The sequence below is a fragment of the Epargyreus clarus genome, unplaced genomic scaffold, assembly GCF_041222505.1.
Source record: "Epargyreus clarus isolate Ecla_fem2 unplaced genomic scaffold, WU_Ecla_fem_2.2 ptg000003l, whole genome shotgun sequence".
Classification (NCBI taxonomy): Eukaryota; Metazoa; Arthropoda; class Insecta; order Lepidoptera; family Hesperiidae; genus Epargyreus; species Epargyreus clarus.
Window position 1 is genome coordinate 5,656,002 of NW_027332211.1, and position 24,386 is coordinate 5,680,387.

The 24,386-nt window shown below is 32.0% G+C and overlaps 3 protein-coding genes and 1 long non-coding RNA gene across 6 annotated transcripts in view; 2 read left to right on the top strand and 2 right to left on the bottom strand.

Moving 5' to 3' along the window:
- Nucleotides 1–417: 417 nt before the first annotated feature.
- LOC140751223 (5'-deoxynucleotidase HDDC2) lies at nt 418–5,033 on the top strand. Its single transcript, XM_073085093.1, has 4 exons — nt 418–658; nt 748–895; nt 4,067–4,221; nt 4,525–5,033. The coding sequence occupies exons 1-4, from the start codon at nt 596–598 to the stop codon at nt 4,759–4,761; spliced, it is 603 nt and encodes a 200-aa protein (XP_072941194.1). The 5' UTR covers nt 418–595; the 3' UTR covers nt 4,762–5,033.
- Nucleotides 5,034–9,019: 3,986 nt separating this feature from the next.
- Nucleotides 9,020–13,417, top strand: tun (N-terminal glutamine amidase tungus). The gene is made up of 5 exons (XM_073085118.1): nt 9,020–9,156; nt 9,245–9,398; nt 9,876–10,024; nt 10,488–10,612; nt 10,976–13,417. Exons 1-5 carry the CDS (start codon nt 9,041–9,043, stop codon nt 11,083–11,085), a joined length of 654 nt encoding a protein of 217 aa, XP_072941219.1. The 5' UTR covers nt 9,020–9,040; the 3' UTR covers nt 11,086–13,417.
- A 4,937-nt stretch (nt 13,418–18,354) lies between these two features.
- On the bottom strand, nt 18,355–22,720 carry LOC140751205 (methionine aminopeptidase 1D, mitochondrial). Of its 3 annotated transcripts, none has more exons than XM_073085076.1 (7): nt 22,542–22,700; nt 22,356–22,437; nt 20,923–21,136; nt 20,295–20,486; nt 19,775–19,882; nt 19,334–19,487; nt 18,355–19,024 (listed from the first exon to the last, which is right to left on the bottom strand). In XM_073085076.1, exons 2-7 carry the CDS (start codon nt 22,400–22,402, stop codon nt 18,834–18,836), a joined length of 906 nt encoding a protein of 301 aa, XP_072941177.1. In that variant the 5' UTR covers nt 22,403–22,437; nt 22,542–22,700; the 3' UTR covers nt 18,355–18,833. The 3 variants fall into 3 exon arrangements, with proteins under 3 accessions (XP_072941177.1, XP_072941184.1, XP_072941171.1); XM_073085083.1 differs by having other exon boundaries at nt 22,356–22,411; nt 22,542–22,695; XM_073085070.1 differs by lacking the exon at nt 22,356–22,437 and having other exon boundaries at nt 22,542–22,720.
- The window catches only part of LOC140751240 (uncharacterized), an 80,769-nt gene continuing 74,737 nt past the window's right edge, over nt 18,355–24,386 (bottom strand). Inside the window, exon 2 of the long non-coding RNA XR_012103284.1 lies at nt 18,355–18,402. This is a non-coding gene — a long non-coding RNA (uncharacterized LOC140751240). The remainder of the gene's footprint in view (nt 18,403–24,386) is intronic.

Here is a 24,386-nt window from a genome sequence, read left to right on the forward strand (position 1 = left end):
TCGAGGGAGCTCGCAGATTTTTGCGATGCGACGTCGCATCGCAGTTTTGTGTACGAACCCTAAGGGTTTGTGAATACTATAAATATATATGACAACATTAACAACATATCAAAAGATGACCTTTTAGGATTGCCCCAATCCGAAATCCATAATTTGCCTTCCAAAATTGATGCCTCAACAGAGGTATTACATTATCACTGAAATCCATCTCGTTGTAGAAAACCGAAAGTTATAATTAAAAATTTATATATATAGTAGATGTAAAGAAAAAGAGCGTTTTTTTTCTTGAAATTTTATGTATGCATTACGTATGCATTTATATGGAATTTTTAACTTATGTGTACGGAAATCGATAAAACTTCGAATGGCAACACTAATAATGATTGCTGAAAAATGGGATTGTCAGCTGTCGTTGTCAAAAGTCAAATTGTCAGTCTTTGGCGTTAGAGCTGTAGGAATAGTCAAGTTTGCATAGCTAAAAGGAAAATAAAATAGAAGTTAAGACGTTTCAAATCCTCGTTAGCCAAATACGCAAAAGTGTGATAAATAAAAAAACCTCCATCGAATACTCAGATACTACGTATATAAAAGCATAATGGCTTTATTTAATGATAACCAAAAGATTCTTGAATTTTTGGAGCTGGTCGGGCGTCTAAAGGTATGTAATTTATATATTTCAAGGCTATTTTTTATTCGAAATAATTTTTTATTATCCATACATATTACACTTGTATACATTTATTTTAGCACGAGAAACGAACGGGTTGGGTGTTGTGCGATATAAATGAGTGCGAAAGTATTGCTGGCCACATGTATCGCATGGGGATGATGACCTTCCTCCTTACAGACGAGAACAATATTACAAAATTGGATCGTTTCCGATGCCTCCAAATTGGTACGTCATTGTATTATATAAAAATACTATTAAGCTATTTTACATACTGTCTGTAACGTTTACAATTACGATAAACGTATCGATTCATCGCTTTCTATCCACTTTCTATGTAAGCGGTAAAGATATTCATACTTTGGACTAAGACTTGAAGTTTTTTTTTTAAATATGATAAAATTGTATCAATTGTAGGCACTGAAGGTATTGAAATGTAGTGTGCGTAGGACTCCTAATTATATAAGTTAGGATTAGCTTAATATTAAACAGTAACAATAAAGTCATCAAACAACGAAGACGCCTCTCAATAACACAAGAGCCTGCGACATCACTACATGGCGACCCTGCCTGGCCGGTGCGCGTGTGGCGCTGCCATGTTGCACGCGCACCGGGAGGCTTTTAAAAATAAGAAGAACGAAAATTTAACAATAAGAAGATCAAGACAGAAGATATTACATATAATTAAAGAATACCAATACATAAATACCTATTAAGGACAACACGGATATGGAAACGTCATGAATATGGAAAACACCTAGAGAAGAATAATACCTACAAAAGTATAGTAAATTGTCGTCAGAAAAAAAAACACTACTCTTCGAAGTGGTCTACATTCTACATAAAAATGTTCGGATGAAGACAATGACATCATCGGTCAGCCAGTCTCCGGTACGTCTTAAAAATTTGACACCTGCTGAATAACGAAGAAGGACGTCGAAATCATCGTCTCCTCGCGATAAGAAAAATTGCCGCACGCCCAGCCATGGTCATCGCAGCCCAGCAGCCCTTGACTGACCAGCGGACTCCTACCCTTGCCAGCGCGATATTATTTATACGGTAAAAAAACAAGTATAATTTTGTAAATTTGTAATTTCTTTCTGACGTGTTTTAGTATGAAATAACCGTATTGCAGCATTTCAAAATGCCCTTTTTGTCGTATTATAAATGTTATCCATTTTACTTATTATCATACAGATATTTTTTGTTCTCAAATTTTACGTCTTAACACGTATTTCTGTTCTATGAACAAGTCAATTAGATGTAGAAGAGTTTAAATTTAAATTTATTTTATAAAAATTATAATAAGTTATTATTGTTTTGTTTAGTTGTTTTTGTTAAAGTTAACGGCCACTAAGTTTTTTAAGTATCATTAGTATCATTTAAAGTTAAAAGTATAAGTAAACACAGGTAGCAACAGTAGTTTAAAGTTCTTTGTTGTAATTATGCTGATTGTCAAAAACGTGTCGTGACTCCCGTTACACATCCTTTTAGGAATGGAATGTGTAAGATTCGGATTGCAATGCAATGCCGATACAGTTCTTATTACATACGCATTAGTAGGTAACCATTGTTGCTATGCAAAGTTATGAATGTACTTGAGATCTATTATAATTGTTATTCATAACTTTGGTAACTCTAATTTATGGCTTTGAGGTAGTTTTTGATTCAGGAAATGTAACATAAACTTGATTATGATTTGAATTGAACTGAAATTATATGATTTTTAATTTACATTTTAAAGGTAAATCAATATATAGACTTGTGAAAGGAATGTATGCTTGGTAATTATGTATGGATTTCTTCTGTAAGTTAGTATTTTTAGTAATGATTGGGATTGATCCCCCGAGAGTTAAGAAAATATCTAACGTGCTGATGAAATATCGTGTGTTGTAAAGAATTTTATGATTGTATTAAATAATAAAGAAAGGAGATAGATGATTATAAATATAATACTGTGTAAATCTTAGACCATAATCTTGATCATACCGTACGCGAGTCGTCTGTGTGAAAGAAATGGATTGAAAGGATATTTGAGAGAGTTTTAATTATTGTAAAGAAACCGTTATCTTGATCATGATGTACGCGAGACGTCTTCGTGAAAGAAATGGCATTATGGAAGCATTATTATAAACTCAATGAAGTTATATAACGTATAAGAAGGGAAATGAAATATATGAAGTAAAGGATTAATAATTCCTACGAGAGAAATATAAGCAAAAATAATGATAAAAGGTGATGTGTGCCTAATTAATTTAATTAAATAAAATGTGTGATGTAGTACAAGGATTTTACCAACCTACAAATATGACAGATGCTTTGATTTGACTATAGGCCACATGGTTAACTCAAACAAATGCATATAGTAGGTATTAACTTGATTATTATGATATTTATTCTTATATGAATGTTATGTTCTTATAATTATGATAATGAATATTACCGGATTTGACAAGTGTACACTAATTGAACTTTAAAGTTTAATTTAATTATCTTTAATAAATGGATTTGACTTTGAACCGGACAAGACAACTGTAACGCGTTTAGAATAAGTATTTTTTTTAATTAATCTATAAACATAAAATATTTAAGAAAGGCTTTTTTTCATGTATTTTTTTATATTAAATTATTAGTAATACCTTAATTAATATTATAAGATTAATATTATAAGATTTTTGTGTATTCTTTTTAATTTTTTAAAGAGGCCTTAACGTGCATTACACCTACCAAATCTGTGGTAAAATAAAATATTTATAAATAAAATTTTATTTTAAAATAACCCCGTAGGTGTAGTGTGCGTAGGAGTCCTAATTTTATAAGTTAGGATTAGCTTAATATTAAACAGTTACAATAAAGACATCAAACTATAAACACGCCTCCTCAATCCCTCACGAGCCTGATCCTTCACTACAGAAATGACGTTTCTGTTTGTGTCTCTTGCACAAAATTGCCCTCTTTTTTTTAGTTAAACAAAAAAGATGAAACTAGCAAGATTTTAAAATAGTGTAGTATTTAATGTGTATTTATAAATGTCTGAACTGCATGCAAAATCCAGTATCTCAGGATTATCACAGTGGATAATATGACAGATAGATAAATGCATGAGTTGGCATTTTTATATTATACTTTTGAAAATTGGTATAACCATTATAGTCAATCTAGGAAGCTAATTCATACCATACCAATATCTAGTATAAAGCACTTTTCCGTGTTTCTGTGGAAATGGTGTGGATGCCAGTAGACTTACTATGTTACATATGAGTCCTAACAAGTAACACAACACATCTTTGGTTTGATTGGCATTTTAGATTTCCTTTTCTATATAAAGTTATAGATGTCCATAGTTTGCAATTTCCCATAGAATATAAGTGATTTAAATCATCCTTTTTTAACTTTCAGCGTTAGTACATGACCTCGCAGAGTGCATTGTTGGAGACCTAACCCCTCACTGTGGTGTTTCGGTTGAAGAAAAACACAGGAGGGAAGATGAGGCAATGAAGAAGATTGCTGAGCTCACCGGAATCGCTGGTGATAGAATGTATGAATTGTATAAGGTAATTACTAACTCTTATTACTACCTACTTATCTCTTCTCTGAATACTGTAAAGGATACCCATGACAAAAATGTAACCATTGATTAATCAATGGTTCATCCAATGATGAATAGACCATTTGCATTAGAACATTCTGAAGGTCAAAACACAGTCATTATATAATAGTAGTGGGCATATCAAAAAACTTGTTAACAGATTTATAATACAATTTAATTTGTGTGATTATTTCTTTATCATCTATTTCATGAATTCCGTTTTATATGGATTCATGGTAGTAATATTCATTTCTGTTTTTGTTTTCAGGAATATGAAAACCAAAGTTCTCCAGAAGCTAAGTTCGCCAAAGACCTTGACAGATATGACATGATCTTACAAGCATTTGAGTATGAAAAACGTGAGAATGCACCAAAGAAGTTAGAGGAATTCTTCGCAGCGACATATGGAAAATTTGATCATCCGTTCATTCAAAGTTTAGTTGAAGAATTATACAGACAACGGGAGATATTTGAAAAAAAATGTTTAGTCAATGGAAATACATAAAAAAATCCACCTAAATAGACAATTTGGTAATTTTGCATACTAAATGTTTTGCCATTTAAGGCTAGTTAATTGATGCTAAGTATTACAAAAGTAATGTTTAATTTGGTAACAGTATTGGTTCCCAAATAATGGTTTGTTTGTCGATGATAATAATTTATTCAACACCAATATAGTTTATTTTTTGATTTTCATATAAAGCTAATGGCCAATATATATAAGGCTATGTGCCAAGTTTATACTCTTAATCCATTCAGTCCTGCATATAACATTGATTTCTGGGCTAAGAAGTAAGAACCATTGGATTATGCCATTATATATTGGAGATATAGGATTATAAAAAATATTTTTTGTTAGTTATTTTCATTATTACAAAAAAATTGTTTCAGAGTAGGTATTTGTTTTTGTTTTGTTATCTGTTATCTTGCAATCAAACGTTATCAAGCAATCTTTTGCTTGATAATGTTTGATCTGATGACTTTGAAGTTAGAGGACAGTTAAAGATTTTGAAGATATTTTTACATATGTTTATATAATTTGATTAAAAACATATCTTATTTACGCTTGAACTTCCAAAAACTGGAACTCATAGTTCTTTTTAATTTTTCTTATATGTACTATGATGAATAATATACAGAAACTGTATAACACTCATTCCATAATGTTGTTTGTTCTATGTCCTATCGGAATATCGAATTGGTTATTATAAACCACACACTGTGAAGTGTTCAATAAAATAGTTAGGTAATAATGTAAACGTAAAAGACATTCAATGCACACAGAAAATATAACACCGAGAATGTTTGTATTCAGTATGGTATTACAACTAAGTATGTTGAGTGTTCTATAGGTCATGAAAATGTACAAGCACTTCAAATAAGGTCATAATTGACTATCCTTAGAGTCACATTTAGATCCAGTCACTTGTATTCGTTATTTTGAAAGTAGTTCCATTTAATTATTACTTTTCTTTTTTCTTAAGTGTTAAGGCAACCAACTATGTACAATCACATATAAGTTTAAACAGAACAAGTTATTAATAATTTGTTAGTATTACTGTTTAATATTGTTTTTGTCATTAATGTTTAATTTGTGATAATAACTTAAGGAAATAGTTGTCATGTTACAATGAGAGTTATTTATGACATTAGGCTACATTGTTTCTCAAATTGGGATCATTACGAAATTGTAGATATTTCTTAAATGATGTATCTATATCTCTCATCTCAAAGTAATATGCCAAAATAGGTAATGATAGTAAACTTCATAAAAAGGTACCCTTTACAAAAGGAGCGTGTTCAAAAAATCGACACAAGTTGAGAAACAGTGCAATAGAATATTGTTAATACAACTTTTTTATAGGTATTTATACTTTATTTTTCTTTACCTTACAGGTATAAAGTTAAAGTACTTTTGTATGTGCAACATTTATAATATAACTTATACTCCACTACTTAAAATAAAGTTATTAATGCTATTTGCTTGTTCTTTATTATTCCTTAAGTTTATTTTAATTCATTTTACCACTAATTTTGTGATAGATTAGATAGATATTAGCCCAAAAATAGTATACAAGTTTTCAGTTTTGTGCCTCAATATAATTTAAGACTATTTCGACAATATGTTTTAGAATCAAAACTGTCAATATAGTTGCTTCCATTCCAATACATCTTTCTTCCTACTATATTCCGTTAACTTAATACACAATATAGTTTAGCTAACTTGTTTGTAATAACTTACAATATGTTATACAAAATATTAGGTAATAAGCATATTCAATGACACAATCTCAATATGGAAATTGTAGATGTGCTAATCAAATGAAAGATGTGTATACATGTTACATGTGTAATATTCTTTGGTCAAGGTAAAAGATGTGGCAATGTATTAAGCATTATTGTGCAAGGACATAGCTGACAGGCCAAAAAGTTAAGCACTCATAGCCCACAATAAAACAATTAATGTTTTCATACTTTTATTGTATAAAATTCATAGTTGAACTTTAGCAATACATAATTCTGTCAAATCGTATAAATGCTATGTTTTATTCTATCAATCACATTTGGTTAAAATGTAGCAATTCAGTTCTTACCTATTATTGGGTAGTGCTCTAAAATTTATATTACAATAATATAACCAACAATGAAATATTGAAAATACTGTTATAATACATTAATATAATTTAAGGCAATATGTTATTATGTAAGAACTTTTGTATAAGATTGCTTGTTTATCACTTGAACTAATATAACACCTTGCAAGTTCAATGTTATATTGTTGTTCATATTAATCAGCCATTAAGTCTATAGGGTTTATACTTTATATTTAATTTACTTTATATTTAATATTTATTAATTTACTGCTTGTTTCTGATTGGTTGATGTTGATTGTTCCTCCTTTTTTCTTTGCTTCTCTCTCATTAGTTCAGCATCTCTGTAATGAGTCATTATTTAGTAAGATAGTCAAATGTCATATGTAAATCTTAGATTTTGCCCAAACCTTTGTTATATAGACTTCCGATTCCCACAATTTACAGTCCAAAATGTGACATTGACAGGGACTCTGATTCAGGTCACCGGCCTTTAAGATATTATAATATTCATAAACAAAATTCTTCATCTTCTGCCCATTTCTGAGCTGAAATATCTTTTTTCCTTACCTATGCTTTCTTTCAGTGACAGACAGACCAGTCTTTTCGCTAGCATTTTTCTTCTTTTGCTGTTCTTGCTGCTTTTTCTGGTTTTTTGCACGAGCAAGATCTCTCTGATTTCCACCTGAAATGTTGAAACATTTTCATTGTGTATTAATTTACACAGATCAAATAACTGCTATTAATCCTTTAATATTCACATGATCTCCTAAGGCCATCTAATATAAAGTAACCTATGATGGCCAAAGAGCAATTTATAATAGCTTATAAAGCAACTTTATATTGTTTACATTTCAATACTGCTGTGGTTTTATATTTACATATCTATATATACTGATTTTATACCTACTTAAAGTTAATTTCATTATTGTAACTCCTACGAGTTAATATAAACAAATAATTGTTGTGTTCATGGAATCCGATATTTTTAATGTTATTGTTGTGTCATACTATACCTGTCAAATTATATGCATTGTAGTCTAGAACATTCTAAAATACTGCTTTGTCCCATTTGCAATAATTTGAAATAGCCCAAACCACCTAAATAACGCAACATTTGGAGTATAGAAGTATAATTGCGCATTGGTGCGTTATGTTGTTCTAATAATGGTAAAAATACTTACGGGTCATCGTGGCCTATACCCTGGACGCCAAACAAGGTTAAGAATTTGAACGTACGTAATTCTTACGAATTTAGCATGGACGATACGCTAGTCCGGCCGAAACCTAGGACAACGCACCGCCCGTTTCACTGATACAAATATTGAATTGGAAGCAAGCAAGATACGGTTCACGGACAGGATGTGGGATTATTTTTTAATACAATATTGACCGATATTGACTGCCCGTTTCCGTCCGTTCATTTCATAATAATTTGGCACTTGTCTTTGTAATGTTGCCAATCCAATTTTTGTTTTGAAAAGTCTATTTTATGTAAGCATAGATACAAAACTTATATTTTTGTATTGATACACGTTTTTGATTCCTATATATATTTTCATATACTCTCTGACTACTTATTTTTAGTTTATTCATATTAAAATGCAATAAAAACTATTATTTTGTGCCTTATGTGAATTGTTACTAAGGGTTCGTACACAAAACTGCGATGCGACGTCGCATCGCAAAAATCTGCGAGCTCCTTCGACGCATCGCAAGAACTTGCGAATTGATTCGCATCGCACAGTGGTTGTTGTTGTTGGTCACCCTGAGAGACGCTACGCCGCACGATATCGCATCGCAGCAATTCGCATCGCAATTTTCTGCGTTGCGAATTCGCATCGCGTCGCATCGCAGTTTTGTGTTCGAGCCCTAATGTGAACTAAATCTTCTGGAAGTTGCGTTAAAAACCATAGTAGAATCTGCCTTTATGTTGTACTTAACTTTATATATTATAAATTTAAAACCAAAAATAATTGTAAATACAAAATCGAGTGTAAATGTTCGTTTTTTTACTTTCAAAACGTAAATTAATTCTTTTAACTATGTATTATTTGCATCACATAAAATCAATAACATTTATGCGAACTGTTTGCACGAACTTCACTCTGTATAATTTGGGCATGGCAATGTTCAGTAGTACGGAGTACGGAATTTTAATCGGATCAGAAAAATAATGTCATAAGTGTCAAAATGTCGGTCAATGCTCAAGTGCATCTGGGCAACAACGAAAATAATAAAAAAAACGATAAGGGCCTGAAGCCTCTGTTTCCTAAACAAGCTGATTGTTCATATGTGTCTTGCTATTGGCAAGTATATGTGATTAGTTCGCACGTGTTAATGTTTATGAAGTTTCTATTGTCGTGCTAAATTTGCTTTGTTTCTGTATTGTTTTAGCGAGGAAAATGTATGGAAGTTGTGCGAGGATGTGTCGTTGAGGGTTCCCGAGGAGTTAGAGAGATGCTTCGTCGTTTTCATTTCGAATCCGTGTCGCACGGTGCCGCTGTGGAAACAAAGGGCCGGGCGCGAGGAAGATCGACTCGTGATTTGGGTGTGTACATTTGACCAATTTGATATTAGAGAATTAAATCGTCGGCTTTTTGCAAGAACTCAGTAAGTTGTAAATATTTATTTTTAAGTAAACTAATAATACCATCAGGTTTTATTGATTTCCCCAAATCATCATAAATTACGACTGTTTAAAAAAATACCAATAATTCTTTGAAATTATTAAATAAAATTTGTGCAGAACTGTACAAATTAAGAAGTTAAATTTAGCAATTAATGAATTCTAGCAGTAAGCATGTATATGATAGCTTGGGAAACCTACAATATATACCTAATCATTTTACAATATTTAAAAATATGCTATTCTTTGCCTATGATTGATTTATAAATGTTATGTTGCCATATCCCTGTATCTATATACCACATAATTATGGAATCTTTATGTAGTAAAAATACATGCAACTTAGGGTAAATAATTATTTAAGCAAAATATTTTGTCTATAAAAGAAAATTCTTTCAGGATTACCATGTTATCTTTTTATACTCATGGGATATTAAAAGCTGCCTTGTGTATGACTTGGACTCAGAGTTGCCTTTTCCAACATTCTTCCATAAATATGTAACAGAAACCTTCCGCACTGATCAAGTCTTAAAATCGGACTTCCATAGGTAAATACCAATCATTATAATTATAGATTTTCAGCTCTTTGTGAACAAGTTTTACATATTGATTTTCAGAACTGTGTGTTTGATCTTTTCTCGTACTAGGGCCACACCTATTTCTACTTAATGACAAAAATGTTGAGTGGTATAGAGTTTTAGTTTGAAATGTCATATCACTTACTCAAATAAAATTAATATCAGAATTTATTCCTCAGAATTTGGAATATATATATATATATAGAGACATGCAGACAGACACACATTTCTGAATGGGTTTGAGTATTGATGTCAATGGGTATTAGTGAGCAATATCAGGTTAACTGAACACTTCCTTGCTAGATTAAAAACAAAAAGAAAATCTGATTATATCATTTTTATCAAACTTTTAACTCACACCTGAAAATGATAGCTCTATGATTATAAACATATTTAGCTGATTATTATTATATAAATGTACTCTTATATTTAGATTCTTCAGAGTAGTACCAGCAAAACAGTTTATGCAGCACTTTGCATCAGACAGGCGCCATATGAAGAGACCTGACGGATCCTGGATCAAGCCACCACCACCCTATCCTGCCATCAACACCTCAGGTAAGGACACAAATCATTAGTTATACAATCTTAATATTTGGAGAAAGCATACAATAAAAATGCTATTTGCTTTTTATCTATTTTTGAGATATACTTGTTCATGTATTTTTGTTGTAATTTACAACAACATCATAAACAAAATCACATCAGATAAGACCATGTTTTTCTATACAATTCTATACTTTGGCAGGCACGGCCTATATCTGTACGCTTGTGTTACAGTAAATACAAGCACATTCACACATTGTTTAGTATCTGATGATGATGATGATGTCTGTAAATATAAATGCACTATTAAGGTTCATATAAAAAATAGTACACATGAAAATGGTGTTCTCGTTACACTCGTTAAATTTGTTTCAGCTTCCAGCCATAATTTGGATGAGTACATAAACATGGATATAGGATCGGGACCTGGTCAGGTGTTCAACCTGACAGACTTCGTCCAACGGTTCTACAAGATCGATAAGTAGTACAAAGATCTAACTATTAGATAGTGAATTTTATTTATCATAACCTCATATTGGTTTATGGTTTTAGTTGATTATGTTTTAATAATCTTTTGTTATGTTTATTTATTGTTTAGTCCACGCTCGACTGAGCTTTTTATAAGTTATTCGGATGAAAAATTTTACACTTCCATACTTTTTATTACAGACTTACTTTTGCCTTCAGTTTTGCTTGCATGGTGCAGGGTACAGGTACATGGTACATACATGTTTTTATATTTCCAAGTGGGTTTAGTATATTATGTATAATGTACAACATTATTCTGTATATCGCAAAAGTGAAACTGACGTCAAAAGCAATTCTTAATATGTGGAGCTTGTCTTAAGAAACATTAATGTCTTAGTGTTACATTTTCATATATAAAGCACAGTATACAATATGGTATATTCACATAAACACACTTTAAAAATATTTTTGCACAAGAGGTTTTAAATTATCAAAATCACTAAGAATTAATGTTGTTTCTATGTAGTTTGTTATTGCAATGTTGTGCCATTACTTTGCTTTTAATTTCCATGTGAAATTTGATGATAATAATTATTGTTATATTTATATTACATAAATATTTATGTGTAAGTTAAATTTAATATTAAAATTTACATGATGAGGGAGTTTATGAATAACATTGCTATATAATATGTTTTGAATACAAAAATAATATAATAAAGTTATTTCAAGTGCTAGTTATCCTATAGCCCGTCAAAAACAAGCTGTTTTTAATATAAAATTGATGTTATGTGAAATAAAAAGTTGACTTAAAAAAAATTAAATCTGTTATAGTATATTTTTGCATGTTCAAGTTATGATCGGCCAATTGATTGTGTTGGCATTGAAATAAATTCTAAGATAATCAGTGTAAGTCAGCTAGTGCTTAAATTTTAAATTCAATACTTACATATTATAATAAATACATATATATAACTTAAGAGTTACTTCTTAGGTTGTTTATCCTACTTATTATTTATTTTTATTGTAAACGGATAGATTGCCATAAACATGTGAATATTATTTTGTATGGTTGTGTATATCAAGTTTTTCAAATAATTTAGACTGCATTGTTTACTACAAAAGTAGGTAAAACAGTTACAAAGTAACCGTATTTCCAATTAGATCTCGTTCCATCTCTACGACTTTGAACTGCAAACATAGAAATACCGCGCGTATCTATGAACGCGTTTTCGTGATCGTATCGAATCGAATCTGTGATCGTTTAAAATGATTTTATGTATGCAATGCGGATATATTGTGGAAATCATGATAAAACTCAGTAGCAACAGGGCGCGATTAAGATGTACGATAATATTTTAAAACGTGCGTAAAGCTCCTTCTGTCTTAGGAAATATATTACGAGCGAGCAGCAATGTTGTAAATTTCCATTCAGTAGCAATCGTTATTCTGTGTCGGAGACTTGCAAGCGATTCTAAAACGTCTGACGGGGGTTGGCCACTAACCCGGATAACCCGTAACCTACTTCTCCAATCTGCAAAAGTCCAAAAGAGCATATCGAAGTAAGTTCCAGAATTTCTTCAGATGTTCAAACAGAGTGCCAAGAAGTGCGAGATAAAAAATCGCTAAATCTTCGTCACATATTTATTCTTTAGGTTTTATTCTTATATTATAGGTACCATTTTATGTGACATTTAGTTATTTTATCGTCACAAAGATTATGATTGAGTCGTAATGGCCACATTACAAAGATTAACAAATCTATTAATCAACTTCATATTTCCATTATTTCCAAGTTAAAATGACATTTATAATAAAGCATTTCGGAGGTGTATTGACCCGTTAATACAACACGCATTGCGTGTTCGGTATGCCTGCTGTAGGCCAATTTCAAACGAGATAAGTCGGGTGCGATAATCACGCGTCTAAACAAAGTACAATAATCACGCAAGTAACTTTGTGGTTGTGCTCCCCGGCGCATGAATTTGTCACGTTAACGTTTTAATTCCCGCCAATAAAGCTATCGTCCCGATAGTGGGTTTACTTGCTTTTGGACTTAAAAAATATAACTTAATTTAAATTTGAATTTGTGTTTTTTTTTTAATAAATATTATAATTATTGAATAAAATACCTAAATAATATTTAAATTCCTAAATACTTTATTAGTACCTAACTATACCTACTGACTAAAGTAGTTGTAACTGAATAGAATTTGTATAGGTTATTGCTAATAATTGTTGCAGTTATTATCTTTCCCAGAAGTAAAATTTAACTTTTTTCGGTTCAAACATAGATTTTTAAGGTGAAGTTCCTTCACATTCAGATTAATAAAAAATATTTTTAAGACCTATTTGTAAATCAGGTTAATGGAGCATATCACAGTGCGATTTATCAGCAGCCTACCATCACATGCATATTTAATTTAACGAGAATATAAAAGAACAAAAAATCGATGCTATACATGAAGGCCATTCAGCTCATTCAGAAATAATTATATTGCTGCAATGCGGTACATACGTATTCGGTTATGCGGTATATATAACGTGACCAGACGTCTCGTTTTGAACGGGACTGTCCCATTTCCTACTGTGACCCAGTGTCCCGAAGAACTCGGGGGCGCGATAATGTCCCGTTTTAGAAAATTGCCAACCGTTAGTCAGCAAAATTGTAAATACGACAACCTTTACATTTTAGAGACTATTCAGTCTTTACGAACTGTGTTTATCGGCTAATTACTTGTAGAGGGAACGCGATTTCAGTGGCGCGAACTTACTATAAGTACGCTACTGAAAATGTTATGTTTTGGTTCGGTTTTACTATAGGGCCTACACAGCAAATGTCCCGTTTTAAAATATAATAAAAATGGTCACTACACATATATGACGTTGCGATTATACGGACTCCTCTTTATGTATTCTGACTGCGTTAGGATAACTTACTTTTTCTTTTACCTTTTATGGCATGGGTGGTTATCTAGGTTAATTTCGCATTTCACTGGGCATTGTATTATGACCTATATTTTTACTGAGCAAATTTTAAGTATGGGCGTTATTTCTATTGAAAGTTTAATGATGCTTACTATAATTGCCGAGTTGTAACATCGTAAACCGTGACTTTTAGGAAGTCCGGTTCTATTTCGGGGCGATTTATTAGGGTCACGAGGGGCTGTATAAAGTGGGTTAAAATATCGCTGATCCAATTTTATGTAGAGCGTTTAAAGTTTTGGGCGGTAAATATTTAACCGGAACTAATGTAGACCTAGTGTATAGACGTACCTATATTATTTTTGCTTTTTAATTTATATGGGTGATCAGAAGCTTATCACCAGGTTTTCAAGATATTACTGACGTATTCGTATACTCACTTATTTCACTGCTTATTTTGATATGTTCACTACGAGCATTAAACTACTTCTAACTTAGTTTTCACGTTTTGCAATTCAATTGATTTTGCGAACTGGATAGTAAACACAAATTATATTAAGGTGTTTTTAAAAATAGTTAAATCGGGGAGGAACACCTATTTTAAGCGAGTCAGTGTTTTGATGGAAGGGCGTGGATGCTGACTGGCTTCCACACCAGGCGATCACCTTAGTTCTCATAAATGGCAAAGCATCTGTGATCAGTCCGATGTAGGTAGGACTTGATCAATTTAGAGTTTCCAGTACTCCCATCCTACGAAATAAAAAAAAATAAGAACATGACTTCAGCTATGACTATTTTAAATTCAGCCACGTTATATTATAGCCCGCCTAACCTTAGATTACAAACTGTAGTTTATGTTTACGTCCTAGGCAAAACGTATGCGGGCATATGCGGCAACGAAGTCATAAACATGCAACACGTGCCTAATTTTGTTAAATTACACGTGAATATTTAATGGGGGGAAAATTCACAAAAGCTTTTTCAGTAATTTGATTTGAACTAACCTGTCGCAATCTTTAGTATGTATTACACTTTAAATAATTTTTATAAGTATTATTCGTTTTAACATTTTTTTTTGAGGTCAGCCTGAAGAGGAATGCTACTATAGGCATCAGTTTCAGCCTTTTATTTTATTTCTGATTTTAAATTCATACTCATTATTTTCGTAAAATAATAAATTTCAAATAAGGAACAGAAAATGACATGTAATAATCACATGTTTATGGTATATTGGACTTAAATTCCTTTGTATAAGTTATTTCGCCTGATAATTAGTATTTATGTATAATTTATATTGGATTGTACCTTGAGTGATATATTAATGTTTAAGTAACATTATTGTAGTGTATATGATCGGTGAGTAGCTTTTGTATGATGTTAAAACTATTTAATAATTTTGTAACAACTTTTATACACTCTTTTTATCTTTCCCTAGCACCCTTAGCATTATGATATATGAAAATTATAAATTATGCATAATTGTATAATAATATACCTACTTATTGTAAAATGTTAGGGCGATTGATATATTGCCTACAATTCTAGTAGCTTCCATGTTCTGGCGTATTTAAACTACTTATAACATAGGGTGGGGGTAACCATACGGTAATTATTATGAATGTAATATTTTGATATTGATTTATTTCGTTAAAATGAACAAATACGATGGATGTCTAAATAATTGTGCCGTCATCAAACGTTATAACTCTAACATTAGTTCCCTATCCCTAGAGACTTGTTTCTAATGTGTTTTTCAACTGGGAACACGCTATTGTAACAAATATTATTTCAGTTTAGTGCAAAAAATATTCATTTCCTAAATGTATAAAATAGTAATAAAATACATTAAAAACAGTTTTAATTAAAACTTTCGTGAAAATAGATAAACGAAGTTGCACATTTCTAAATAATTTTGTATGTTTAACCCCACCAGTTACAAATATTATAATATATTGAATTTCCGTCTATAATTTTTAACGATTTATATTAATCTCAAGTAACTTTTCACATTGTTTTATGTAATTCTCAAGATATTGTTAATATTAATGCATTTAATAAATAAAAATAATCATATGTAATTTTCTCACTACGAATTCTAAGCATGTTATATTGTATCTAACCAAATAGTATATTAAGATTATATAATATCAAAAGCACAATCTAATAGTTATATAATGCCTGCCATACACACTACGGTGCACCGGAGAGGTCTACCTGTGTAGAGGTATGCCTGCGCAAGTACATCGGCCTGTGTGTGGGAATAGACCTGTGCAGTTTTTTGAACCTGTGCAGGCGACCGGCGCAAGATCAAAAACCATTATTTCCGTGTGATACTGTACGGTGCGACATCGTCTTTATTCGATGCCATTGCAAACAGACTCAACACCGTACGGTACACCGGTATAGACAGCGCCAAATTACTAGCCCGCTCTGAATATAGAAACGAGTCGCGTCGAATAGCAAATTGTAGATATTAGCAGGACGAAGACAGCGCGGGACCGCTCCAGGCATCCTTCCGCTGCCCGCTCTCGCCCACGGGTACATAGTTGTGTTACTGAGCCCTTACATTACGGAGTATATGCTAACTAAACCTGCGCGAAACAACTTCAGAGCGGACTAGCAGTTTAGCGCGAAATATACGTCCGCATACGCTACCGACGTGCGGTTTACCTGTACAGGCAAACCTGCGCAGGTAAACTGTCCGGTAGACCATAGCGTGTATGGCTTATGTAAGATAGTTATACATACCAATTTTTGTTCCCACTTTAAGTGTTGTTTATTTCGATACTTCTGCAGGGTTATCGATCTGTGTTCAAGACTATACGGTACTAGTCAATAATATGCCAATCTAGTTTCATTAATTATATTGTACTAAGATTATCTTCCTAATTTTAAGTGCTGAATACACAGCTGACTAGACCACATTGACAGATCAAATCTTTTATAGGTTCCTATGTCGAAGTTATCGACGCGTGGCCTAGATTTTCTCTATTCGAGAAGCTCTTATTCGTCGTGACAACTCTAAATAGACTAGACGAGACCCAGTCGAGGAGTGCTATTCTGTAAAATAGCTTTATAATTTTAAAAACTGAATCTGCGAAAATATCAAATATGTATTCTTGAAAGTCACCAGGGCTTGTGATGCCACTCTTCTATCGTGCATTCTGTAAAGGGATTAATTACCTATTGTCCCGAATTTCGACTATCATTGTTTTAGTTTATAAGAACAACGTGATGTGCTGTGTGGAGATTCGAATTTGTGTTTGTATTAGATAGAATAGCAATACGGATGATTAGAGGGGACTACTTGAAGGAAAGACGCAGCTTTTAGATCCTGTCCGGCAAACGCGGATGGGTAGGCGTGTTTACGTATCACACTAATTTGCCAAAGACTTTCCAAGAAATACCTAACTTGGTCCGATATGACGAAGGTTATCTTAATCTGTGGTCTGGTGAGCTTGTGTATTTAGCATTCTTGATGCTTTTGCAGTTGTCGCCCTATAATCCTATGACCGTTTACTGAATTATATTAGTAACCGCGACCTATGTAGCTGTTAATTCTATTTCCACTTTACTATTTAAGAATATCTCTATCGTTATAAATAGTATTTTACTATACGAGGCGTAGCTGGATCTTTTCTGGGACCAAAGTACTAAACATTGTGAATGGGCGAGTTGTTACACAGTGAGTCGAGCGATCTTTAGGCTGACCGGCCATTGGCTACTATCGTGTAAGCAATTGTTGCTTTACCCATCTTGCAACTAAGCAGTTGGGATTGAATCCGAGCGGCAGCGGCTTCGAATTAGTTGCTTGCGCGACCGATGAGCGGCATATGTTTGATTAATTATATTCACAAGATCCTTAATAGTTGCCGAGCAACCTTTGATATACCACCTCAGTCATGTTAACCATGGCTTAATCGCTGACCCCGTTTTTAACAATCAATCGTTATCCTACTAAAGATCGAAATTGAACAATTTCTTCATATTACTCAATGTCCAATTTCGATCTTTAGCAGGTTAAGATTTGATAGATTGATTATTGATAACCGCCGAGCAACTTCGCGACGCGACCTCCGGTAAAGTTAATGACTCCCGTTAAACGATCAGTTGCTCAAACGACAGTAGCCAATGTGTGGTCAGCCTTGTGTAGGGACTGTGTCGCTGTCCCACTGGTTACGCCTTATCTTATTACTAGTGTTTACTTAATATCTCACGTTCAATCGATACCTTCCTTCTACGCCTTTGAAATTTTTATCTATTGACTGACAGTTGAGTGATAATGACTGTGCTTGTGCTTTTATGTGTAACGAGTTACATGTTTTTAATTTAAGAATTGTCAAGCTAAATAAAACACCACATGCAATTATATTGTTTTATTTTTTATCTTGTACTAATTCACTCTGTACCTACATAAATTTCGTTCAGTTACAGGAAGTCACAACAACATACATTTTATAATTCCACCAGAGATGTGTGAGGTAGCTAAGCTATGAATGTGAATCAAATCCACCAATAGAATTTTTTAAATCTGATTGAACAAAAATTAATTGGATTGAATAAAAATGTCTGGTTTTTATACATACGGACAAAATAATCGCACAATTATTAAAAAAGATTTTACGACGGCTAAGATTGCACTTAATTCTGTGGTAGTAAATCAGTTTTACTACTACTATTTCAGTACTTGCCCAGTTCCACTGTTTTGAGAACAGTTTTAAAGCCTCAACATTTTCTACTCAAATTATATTACACATATTCCTTCGGGTATCTCATTCATAAATAATCAACCACATAAACACTATCTTCTGTTTAAAATAAATGTCTACTTTTTAATCATTCACTTCGTTAATATATCGACGCCATCCTCAGTAATTAACACGGTATGCTCCACTTGGGCGGCTCTTGCGCTGTCTTCAGTTACTGCGGTCCAGCCGTCCTCTAGTATTACTGTCAGCTCGGAACCTTGCGATATAACTGGTTCTATAGTGAAAGTCATTCCAGGCTTCATCAGGCCGGGATAACAATTTACTGTAATAACATTAATTAAGTAATGTAAGTATTGAGAGGAAGTAATATTAATTAAGTATAGTCCGCGCCAAACTGCTAGTCCGCTCTGAAGTTGTTGCGAGCAGGTGAAGTCATACAATTTGCTATGGTGACTTATTTATGTGATTTATTTCTCTATTCAGAGCGGACTAGCAGCTTTATGCGGACTATAGGTACATAGTTATACTGATCTGTATCCAACATGAAATAAAGTGGAATTCTATCTATATAGGTCCACCATAGATCGGTTTGTTGAGATGATTTATTAAATTCTAATAGAAGGCAACTTACATGAATGATATATATCAGGAGGTCCGTGGAAATATGATCCAATACCATGTCCTGTAAAAGCTGGTAACACTGTGAAGCCGCGTCGTTTCACATACTTGCTTATAGTATTTCCAATTGAACAAAACGGGACACCTGGACCACATAACTTAATTGCCTACAATATATAAAAAAACTATTCATATACACATGGTTTTCTCCAAATTTAATCGATTTTTAGAATAATTGTTGTAAGTGTTACTATAAGCCTACAGCCTATGGTACTAAAGGTTGACTACATTATTAGAATTAATAATAAATAAAACTTTTTACACTTAAAGCTTCATAGTATCGTAGGTGTCATGGATACAAATACAAGTGCGCAAACACCCAAGACAAATCTAAGTTCATCATATACATATCTGTTTTTCTAGGTATAACAACTAGTTTACATATTGATCTTACCATATCCAAACATTCCTCTGTGATACCAACTAGCTCCAAACCCTTATTGTCTACATCACCCACTAGAAATGTCTTTGAACAATCGCCATGATATCCTTTGAAGAAAACCTGTAAACAATAAAATTTAGATTCTTAAATTAAATTTTGCATTCAATTTTTAAATTATGTTACTAAGTTCAGCATCTATAATAATTCAACTTAATTCCAGACCAATTTCAGTTCTTTTTAGAAATTGACATAACAATATAAAGCATTACTAGGGAGGTAACACTTCTTTATATTATAGGAGTACCAAATGAGAATGCAGTCCTGCCTAATTGTAAGTCGCAACTGCTTCCTATTGAGTATTGATATCTACAATCACCCCCAAATATTACTGTGAAGTCCTACTGTAGATAAGTTATAGATTACCTCAAAATAAAGTAGAAATGCCTCCTACATGTGTTACTGTCTTAAATTAATTCACTATTTTAAAGGTGACATTTTTATCAAATGTAAATAATTCATAAATTCAACTTACAGTTATATCAACATTGATAATGTCCCCATTCTGCAGTGGCCTAAGATCTGGTATTCCATGCACAGCCACATTATTGACTGATGTGCACACGCTTTTGGGAAAGCCCATGTAGTGCAAGGGTGAGGGATATGCACCAGCATCAATTGTCTTATTGTGAACAAACTCATCTATATCATCTGTTGTCACACCAGGCTGAAAGTTCAAAAGTTATTTACATTAGTAGTTAATTAAGAAATTACTTTCATTACAACAATGGAGCTCCCATTCGTCCTATTTGTAGAACTGAATCATAGGCATCATCAAAGATTTTGCAACATTTTGGACTGTTATTATGTTATCATTATCACAAACATTTTTAACTTATGAAATGGAGGCAGCTAACAATCATACTAATGTTCAATGTACTCTCTGCTGCCCATGATCATCTGTAATTAAACCTCAAACAGATCTGTAATCTTGAGGTCAAATAATAATAATAGTAATAATTATGATAACAATAATCATTATTGTGATCATAATTATTCATATTGACTATTTAGTTGAAAATAATATTATGGTATTTTTATTTTTATAGACTACAAATTTAAGCAATCAGTTACAATAACTTATTCCTAATATATTTACTTACTTTTATAATTTTTTCTACTTGTAATAAAACATTTGATGCCAATTTACAACTTCTTCTCATACCTTGTATCTGTTCAGCATCTTTTATTTCAGGATGTTTTGGAGAATATACTTTATTGCTAGAGATATAATCTGGCCTGATAATGTGGTCTGGTACTATTCTACTTGGAGTTGTTTCTATGGGCATTACTTTCTCGTATACCCCAAATCTCATTCTGAAAAAGATAAAATATAATACAAAAATATATATTAAAGTACCATTTGGTATATAAAATAATTCATTTTATAGTACGAATAATTAACTATATCGGCCGAAAGGCTACATGCTATTATGACTGTTATTTAGTCAATAAAGTTGTTAAGCAGTATTATACTTGTTATTATAGTTTTGTTTTCATTATGTAATTGTTATTAATCATTTGTAACTTTAAGAGCTACTGTAAACTAATTATTATTCGTAAAGATAAAATTAGTAATATATTTTTAGGGGGGATTACGGTTCTTACGGCGCCAAGATTTGAATGCGGATCCGTATAGATTTCGATGAGACAAGACGAAAAGTAAGAATATTTTTTTTTGATATCTCGCTTAGTTTTCGAGATATCGATACTCAAAAATTATTCGAAAATTTCGATTTTTTGCGTTTTAAAAGTGAAATTGCCGAGGAACGGCGCGGCGGAAACGGGTCCGACTGGTATCTCCGGATAGGGGAGGACGTGCAGAATACGGTAGAAGAAAAATGAAGAGAATTCGTTAAGAAACGGCGGAGGAAAATGAGAAAAACCAAAAATTGATTTTTGAAAAACGGAGAAAATTATATTTAAAAATTTAGAAAACGGAGAGAAACGGATGTAGTATGTGCGAAAAGGTATCGTTGAGACGAGTACGATGGTATAAAATAATTAGAAATCGGGCAAGGGACAACGCAGTTAGAGGTGATTGAAATTTGAGTTGGTATTGGTTAGGTTAGGTTAGGTTTAGGTTAGGTTAGGTTAGGTTTGGTTTTTTTTTATTATTATTATCATAATAATAGTGATAATCATAATAAAGGATAAAATATATCTTCAAAAAATTTTTTCAATAAAATTCCAACATTTTTAATAATGTATTTATTAATATCTTGAAAACTAAGCAAGATATCGAAAAAAATTATTCTTTGTTTTCGTTTTCTTTTCCAAAAATCTATCGAAATACATCATTAAAAGAATATTTTTTTTTTTTATTTTTCGATTTTTAAACATCGATATCTCGAAAACTAAGCGAGATATCAAACAAAAATTATTCTTACTTTTCGTCTTGTCTCGTCGAGATCTATAAGGATCCGCATTCAAATTTTGGCGCCGTAAGAATCGTAATCGTGCCTATTTTTAAAAGTAGAAAGTAGTCACAAATGTAATGATAATAATATATTTCATATATTGAAATTGCACTCACATTAATTGTTTTTTAAGCCGAGGATTCAATGCCTTCGGTAATCTCATTGTTGATCACTGCAATTTTAATTTAAACGATTGAGCTGTGAAGTGCATAATGTAAATTTAGAATAAATTAAAAATTTAATAGTCTGCGGTTACAAAAACAAATGTGATTATACAAACAGAAGTAAAATAGTTTTCTTACATATTTCTTCTCCAAAATTTCCCAACAGAACTAATTACTCCTACGGAACTTTTCATAATAATTATCGTGATGTAATTATATTATCAATTTTAATTTATAAATTATTATAAAACGATTTAACTCGTCGAATAGACTATTAGATTCAATAGATTGACATTGACAATCGATACGATAGACGTGACAGTTACAGCTGACCTGACAGATAATTCCATAGATTATACACTATAACCTAGTAAGATAATTGGCTACTTGACACTTTTTGGGAAACTGTTTTAATGAATTCATATACGTATTATATATGCCTTTCATTGATCATTTTTTCGAAAAAAGGGCTATTTATTAATAAAAAACATATTTTTATTACGGTAAACGGAACGTTACGCCAAAACAGGCGGTCAAGTGTCATTTCGTAGCGTGACGTCAACACATTGAAAATATAGAAATAAACTTCGACGCTACACATACTTCAGGGGAAATCTTGGGAATTATTTAACTTTTATTAGTACAATTGCAAGAATGTCAAATTACAAGGCGTGTGCAGTGACGATGTGTTCAAGTACGATCGCTAAATATCCTAACAAATTTGCTTATACAAGTTCCTAAACCCAAATCTCATTAACGTTAAAGAACTTGCAGATTCTTATATGTTTAAATCCTCTGTTTGCAAGCAATGACATTTTATACTATCTATGTAAGAGAAGTATTATTGAAAAAAAGGAATAAATTTAGTAACTCTCGAGTGATTCGTCAATTCCAAATCATTGGAACGGGACGTAATCAAAAATAAACAGCAAGTGGAAGTATTCATATATTTAATATATTATATAGATGTCTATGATAAGAATAGAATTATAAGACGTCTATGAGAATTCTATTTTAAGGGCCCATTCTGTAATTAATAGGACACAATTAAAATATTTCATGACTGTGTTATTATTGATGGTGCATGTGCACTGTAAGTTACAGGACTGTATAATTAAAAATACATCATTTGCTAATATTAGTATTTTATTAACCGATTTCTTTGTTTATTTGGTTTATATGGTTCTATTAGTGAGTACACACAGTAGAACTTTTGTATATGTTTATCATATGTTACAGTTACAATAATTACTACAGATCACCTAAGCTATTTTTTTGTGCTGCTTGCGTGTCTGCTTTTCTTCATTACTAAAATTATTTTCCGTAACAAATGGATATATATTTTTATCACTGTCATTTTCAGAATTAAATTGCAATGCAATAATAGGAACTGTATGGTCACTTTTCTTCCTTCATCTTGTTGGGTAGGTTACGCAAGTAAAGAAGTACTATTTCCCATGTCCTTACTTTATGTATTTCAGACTGGTGCCCACTTTCGAAACTTTTGGCTCCTCACTTCTTCTAGGCAGGACAGTCATCACATTTTCATTTTCATTGATGTACCTTGTGTTCAGGACAATTTTTACTTTTCATGAAACACAAACTTGCCTTCCTCTTAAACTGCACATACTCTATAACGTCGTCACTATACGATTGTCGGGAAGATCTGTAAATATAAATATAACCAATTAATAACCTTAAAACAGTTCACATAAGAATATAAGTATATTTAAAAAAATCTTAATAATCACTTGAAGACAACCTTTCTTCTGTCTGAAGTCAGTTAAGAAATGTTTTAATTGTCCGATATGATTAAATGTAAATATAAATAATGTTTTACTTACGTTGTTTATTTGATATTTCCATAGGTTATCTCACGGAAGTTTTTGTATCCATTTTGATTTATTGCACTGCATATATGGATCTTCTTTAAGCAGGTTCACGCTATCAGCTTTAATATAGTATGGCTTCATTTCGGTTCAC